The sequence below is a fragment of the Trichechus manatus genome, unplaced genomic scaffold (assembly GCF_000243295.1).
Source record: "Trichechus manatus latirostris isolate Lorelei unplaced genomic scaffold, TriManLat1.0 scaffold00198, whole genome shotgun sequence".
NCBI classification, from domain to species: domain Eukaryota; kingdom Metazoa; phylum Chordata; class Mammalia; order Sirenia; family Trichechidae; genus Trichechus; species Trichechus manatus.
The window spans coordinates 2,643,972-2,650,902 of NW_004444134.1; the positions used below are offsets into that span (position 1 = coordinate 2,643,972).

Here is a 6,931-nt window from a genome sequence, read left to right on the forward strand (position 1 = left end):
AAGGCGTGGCTGGCCAGCTTCTGAAAACAGGGTGGGCGCAGCTCAGGCGGCCCCAGTGCTGCCCCAGGGAAGCCAAAGCCACCCCTGGCCAGCATGCTTTCACACTGATCTCCAGCAGCCACACAAAGAGCCCTCTCTCCTGCCGCCAGCCCTGGAGCCTGCAACCTCCCCCAGGTCATAAACCTGCCTGTGAAGCAAGTCAGAAATGGTTCGCCACACTGTGCAGAGGCTGGGATTCCATTCCCTCTAAGGTTTTATTTTGCTTGAGGAGGGTAGAAGAAGAGTCCTGACCTGGTGTGTTCTAGGGCAAAATGTCTTTGGCAGAGGCATACACCTGTACTATCCATTGTGTGTACACAAATCCTTGCTGCTTGTGGAGGTTCTGTATGTTTGTATGTCAGCCTTCCTTTAAACGTACAGACACACTGTATACAGCTCAGGTACACACATCTGTGGTCAATCCCAGGCTGCCTAGATGATGCACTCAGTGAGACTGGACCCAGTGATCTGAAGCTGGACCTTAACTCTGTTATTTCTAATTATCACTGATACAGTTCAAGGGTGTAACACAGTATCTAGATATAATAGGCACTTAACATAAATTTGTTGTCTGAATAAATCAAATTTAGATTTAGAAAGCGATCTAGTACTGAGAAGAGCACTGTGTGACAAATTCTAGACCAAAAGGAAAGGCACGGCCCAGAGACCGCTGGGTAACCCAGGGGCTTTGGCATGGAATGTTCTAACAATATTTACTTACCTTTAAGTTTCTTCTTCTAAAAACAAACAAAACAAAACAAACAACAACAACGAAAAACCAAATCTGTTGCCATCGAGTTGATTCTGACTCGTAGTGACCATATAGGACAGAGTAGAACTGCCCCATAGGGTTTCCAAGGCTGTAATCTTTCTGGAAGCAAACTGCCACATCTTTCCCCTGAGCAGTGACTGATGGGTTTGCACAGTGGACCTTTTGGTTAGCAGGAGAGCTCTTAACCACTGCACCACCAGGTCTCCTTTCTTCTTCTAACCCACCTCTATTTCTCAAGCGATCTTTTGAGGTGGTGGAAGCTCCGGGTGGGTTCTAACTATAGCCACCAGAGGTGTGACCGATGCCTCACTTTTGCAAGGACTAGATTTCCTCATCAGCTGGTAGAGGAGCTTATTGTCAACACAGGGAAAGGGACGTCTCAGGAACTGTCTGCCAGAGGCGAGGTGGTCCCCACCTTCCCACAGGGAAGGACCCGGCCGGATGTAGCACAGGGGCTCTCTCAAAAGGAGGTGATCTCACTCAGCAGCAATTTGGGGGTCTGTTTGGGGGCCCTTATAGCTGCTTTGTGTAACTCTGAGAAATCACCAGCATCAACTCAGTTAATGCTGTTCATAAAAAGATCATGTTTAATAAGAAAAGAGAAACACAATTTGAAGGCCCCACAATTTCAACTGTCTAACGATATACTTTCAAGTGAAATGAATATGTGATTAAATCATCTTGATTTCACAAAACCATTCAGAGGAGGCTTCCACGAAGGGAAAGCAGGACTGATCATCGCGTCCCGGCTGCCACAAACTCGGCAGGGAGGGTACACAGACGGCAGCACACGGTGTCGATGCCGAAGAGCCAGCCTGAGGCGGCGGGGTCGTGGGGCTCCGCCAGGGCCTCAGGCGTTGGGGTTGTTCCTCATGAGCTCCACGTCGGCATCCACCATCTCCCGCACCAACTCCTGGGGCACAGGGAAGACGGCGGGAGGTGAGAGGGTTTCTGCCTCAGGAGCCCCCACGCTCGCTCCCCCTGGGGCCGCCTACACCGCCCTCCGTGCCTTGCACAGTCCCGGGGTTCCGGCGTCCGGGCGCAGCGGCTCAAGGGTGGGAGAATGGGAACTGGGGCGGCTGACCCGCTCACCCTGCCACCCCGCTCCCACTGCCAGGACTGGCCCACACCACCCCGCACCATGAAACAGAAACTTACATCAAAAGTGACTTGGGGCTGCCAGCTGAGCTTCTGCTTGGCTTTAGAGCAGTCTCCCTGCAGAAAGTCCTGCGCAGGGGTGGGGGTGGGGTGGGGTGTTAATTGAGCAGGTCTGAGCGGGCGCAGGCGTGGGCCCGGCCCTGGAGGGCGCCCCAACTCCGCGCCCACACCCGCTCTCCTCCCCAGCGCTCCTGGGCGCTCCGCGGCAGCAAGCCCCAAGTCGTGACCCTCCGGGTTCCCGCGGTGCAGTTTCAGCTGCGGCGCTAGGAGCCATAAATCATCAGAGGCTGCATTAAGAATACACTGCACAGGCCACTTGAAAACCGTAAAAAGCCATCAATCCCCAGCTCATTCCCAGCCTCCCTCCTCCCCGCCCCCCACTACCGCGTCCCGTGGACGCTTTAATGACTTTTTTTTTTTTTTACATTAAGTTGTCAGGGACGCTACTGTGAGAACTGTTTCGAATTACTGCACTTCTCCATCAAAAAGAGAAGTAAATAAATCACCATGAGGGCCCTCCCCTCGCCCGACGGCAATGCGACACCTCGGGCGGGAGTCAGGTTCTTGCGCCGGGCAGTCTCTGGGCCGCGCGGTGACACAGCGTCAGCTCCGACAGCAGAATGTTTTAATTTTGACTAAGTCAACAGCTACAGCTACGCAGGGTAACGGGGAACTCAAGATGCGACTCTGAGCGTTGACGCCAGCGCGCCTGACCCTGAGCGAATGGCCGGATCGCGCACGCGGCCCAGTCCCCGAGCTCCCTCCGCAGCGGCCGCAGTTCCCACAGCGCGGCCTCGGAGTCTGGCCACCTGGTCTTGGCAGGAACTCTCTCTCCTTTCTCTACCGTGGGCATCGGCGTGGGTGCCCGGCGGCTGCATTAGCCAGGGGTGGTATCCAAGAGCGGCTAGGCCCGGAAGCCAGATGGAACCCGCGCAGGGCGCCGCAGGCTTTCTGACTCACGGTAAGAACTGCACTTTACACTGCCATACAGCACACCCACACAAAATGAAACTAAAGTTTTACGACACAGTACTTACTGTTCAGGGTACTACATATTGTCTATTCTACTCCATTCCATAGAAAATGCTGATCCCGACCCACTTAATTGATTTCACCACCCACTGGTGAGCTGCAACTAGCATTTTGAAAAACCACTACTTTCAAGAGCACCCTGGAGCTTCTCCCCACTCCTTCCTTTTTCTCCGTGATCCCTCGCCGCTCTGGTGGTGGAGCAGGTTAATTTTGAAGCGAACGCCAGCTGGGGACGGCATTTGCTTCATACTCAATCTGTCATTCTACCCGACTGGTAGAGCTTTATCACAATATAGAAAAAGAGGCCTGTCACTCCCAGCTCTACCGTATGAGGAGGAGAACGCACACGCACCAGGGCTGCAATTCATTTCCATCCAAGGAACATAGGCCAAAACAAAACTAGAGAAGAAAATCCTGCGTCTCAGTCTTTACTTACTTGCCCATTTCTTTACAGCTCTCTGAACACTGACTTAGATGCAAATTGAGATGAGAATTTCAAGATGAGTTGCAAAAAAGAAAGGAAGGATGGGAGAAAGAAAAAAAGAAAAAGACTTTGAGATAGACTGTTGTTGGGGGTGAGATAATTATTTAGCTTTTCCACATGCAAATGTATTCATCAAATAGTGATAAGATGTGAGTTCCCAAGACAAAGGGAAGAATGTGAAGGTAGTATGACAAGAGTCTGACTTTAACCATACCTGATGCATGCCCATTTTGAGACAATCAAATCAATGAAAACATTAAGACACTCTATTTTGGCTGCACACAACATTAAAGAACAACCTAAAACACACATCAAGTGAATGTAACAGATAATGAAGCTGCAGTTGAAAGTCTTCCCATTTATTTTTCTCGGACTTCCCTGAGGGTTGGCCTGCATAAGACACTGCTACAGATGCATAGTGGGAAAGGTTGGGGGCGCTGGGTGCTACCTGCTTTGCACTACATACTTTGTGCCCCCTTCACTGCAAAGCCTTTTACACCAAAGGGTGCTTGGATTCTACTTCCAAGGTCTTCTGTTTGCTTACATTCAACAATTCTCATTCTCAAAAATCCATCATTACTTTTAGGCTAAAATAAATCAAGCTCCCAAAGGCTTTACATTTTATAATACACTGAAGTTCTTTCCAGAGTGTTAATAATAATAAAACATGTTATCTCTGCTGGCCCTAAAAGCCCATATACAGATTCTTCAGTAAAAGTAGGATACAAAAATGAATAATTAGCAATTTAACATAGTGCCACCTGGAGATGGAAATATACAAGGAAAACCAAGTAATTTCTTTCTTTTTCCTGTCCCTAAATAAACTTGTACATATTTCTACAATACCTGTACTTTTCTATTAGAGTCACACAAAGCTATTCTTTCTTTTCCCCAGAAGGAGCTGTGAAATGTGGCATCGTGAAGCAGCACAGTCCTCGTCCCTCCCTCCCTCAATTCTATAGCAGTTACACAGCTTGAAGAAACATGGCTATTGTTTAATCACATAACACTTGCTGTAAATCAACCAGCATTTCATGGGATGCAATTCATGGTTCTTAACTTAGAGTTAGCAAAACCCTAAAACCCAGTTTGGCTTCAAATGATCTCAGTAGGCTTGGGAAAGGGAGCTCTGTATTGTAATTATGCTTCCTGTATTTTTCTACAAGTAGCTCATAATATAAAAACAACCAGGGAACTACAATGAAGGAAAAAGAAAAATGGTTTTGAAAAGCGTAGGAACAAACATTGCTAACATACGCTGTAAAAGTATTTCATTGAAACCAGAGACGTACCCAGTTAAACTCCACAATTTAGTTTTGAGGCCAGCTCCTACATTCCAGTCTAGCAGCTTACTTTAACCTGCTGCCAAGGCTCTGTCTCCCTGAAATTTAATTAGACCAAGAGACCTTGTGAAGGGGAAGGATGAGGTTCTGTCAAAGTAAAATGGGCTCTCTCAGCCAGCTGCTACTGAACCAACATCTAGACCAGTATACTCATTCCTAATCAACTGCTCAGGAAAGATTAAGGACATCCCAGATGCTTTATACTTAACTGCTCCTGACAGAATTTCTACTTCTTCTTGTTGTGTCATTTATATAAAAGATATAGTAAATGGTTTAGTCTACAAGGTTTTAGGCAAAAGGCATACTTAAGTGTGGTAGGGGTGGGAAATAGGGGTAGGGGTCGGGGAGAGGAGACTGGTGTGGAAGTGGATGTGGTTATGGCCCTTCCTTTATTATGAGTGGAATGATAGGAAGGACAAGAACATGTTCTGTAAATAAGGCTTCCTCTGCCTGAAAAGAAAACAGATGGTGGAAATTGTATTCTTACAAGGAAGTCAAGCACTGCTGTTTTCAGACACAGGACTTCACCGAGCACTGGGGGTTGAGGAGGAGAAAATAAGGCCACAGAATACATTCATTTCACATTTAACACCCTTACAAAAACTCTGAACTTCCACAAGTTCCCTTAACGGGGCATGCCCAGCTCTTCAGGACAAGAAAGAAGAGTTTATCTGTTTTACTCTCCTCTTCTTTTTTTTGACAGTCAGTTCTTTCTTTCCTTATAGGCTGAAGGCCATTTTATGACAACAGGGGCAAAATGCTGAATTAAAGTGGTGATTTTATGTAGTTTCCAAAAAGACTTATTGCACTGGGTGGTCTGGAATGTTCCTTTAAAAAAGAGACAATAAAGCCCTGAGAAAAATTTAAAGCATTTCCATGTGAATATGACATTTCCTGAGCTCTGGCTTCTGGTGTCTTCACTGTTTTCATTGCTATTCCTTAGGTGAACTATATGGTTTCAATATGTCATTTATTATTGTCAAATCAGTTAGGTTTAACTGAGCATTTTACAGCAGCAAAACAGCATGAGCAAAGAGAGAAAATGTATGTGTCCAAATGCCCGAAGCACAGTCATTTTTCTCTGACTCCCTGACTACTGCTTGTTCATATGGCCTTTCAGAGTTATCCTGTCTGGCCCTAAAGCTCAAACCTAGGGGTCAAAGTTGCAAATGGTAGGAAGATGGGAGGGCATGTTGTGCCGCAGCAATTTCTAAGGCTTTCCTGGCTTATGTTCTTGTTATAGTGAACTGATAAAGGGCCAGACCAAATCCTGGAAAAGTCATTAAGCCAGTTGCTGAACCCACAGCAGTTAACATGAAATCCAGAAAAGTGGAGACTGCTATTATCTTCTACCCTAATTGTGTGCCCTTTCTTCAAATCTCTTGGGTACCTTTTCACCTCCAGCAAGATAACAACACATCTTTAAGTTCCAATCTTATTATATTTTGATCATTCTTTAACACATTAAATCCCTTTGACACCGCCTACTTTCCCTAAAATCTTTGTGTGTGTGTAGGGAGGGGGATGTTATTAAATAGATTGTGTGATGTAGAGTAACTTTTCAAAGTTCACAGTCTATTTCTTTCTCCATCTTTCACTGAGGTTGCCTGGGGATACTTTTAATTAATATTTATTTCAAGTTTCCTTTGGATACCATGTTCAATCAACAGGCCTGTTCGTAAGTTTTGCAAAAAACATCTGCTTAGGTAGAGAAACATTTTAAGAGTGTGAGACCTTTTGGTAGGATGTTGTTAAATCTCTGATGTACATATTGAAAGAAATGAGCTCCTGAGTGCTATAAATAAGGAGAAGGAGCACAGACAGGTGATGTTAGTGAGGAGAACCCAAGACTGAGAAAACCCCAGTTAAACATCTTCAGGAATTTAAGATATGAAACTGTGAGTGGCACTGGATATTCATTTATTTTTCCTTCTACTTTTCTTAGAAAAGCAAAATTGAGGAGTAGCTCAGGTACCAAGGGAATAAAAGAATGCCAGTGAATTTGGTTCTCGGTCTAACTTTACATTAGTGTAAAGTGAGCAGGAAAGCATTACTCTTGGGGTAATGCTTCTTTTTAGAAAGACAAAACTGATATGTATATAT

General features: G+C 45.9%; 1 protein-coding gene across 1 annotated transcript in view; it reads right to left on the minus strand.

Moving 5' to 3' along the window:
• Positions 1-1,367: 1,367 nt before the first annotated feature.
• GMDS (GDP-mannose 4,6-dehydratase) overlaps positions 1,368-6,931 on the minus strand; it is a 787,322-nt gene continuing 781,758 nt past the window's right edge. The window contains exons 10-11 of the mRNA XM_004387909.2: positions 1,970-2,038; positions 1,368-1,724 (exon numbers count right to left, since the gene is read on the minus strand). Coding sequence (XP_004387966.1) covers positions 1,662-1,724; positions 1,970-2,038 — 132 coding nt within the window. The 3' untranslated portion in view covers positions 1,368-1,661. The remainder of the gene's footprint in view (positions 1,725-1,969; positions 2,039-6,931) is intronic.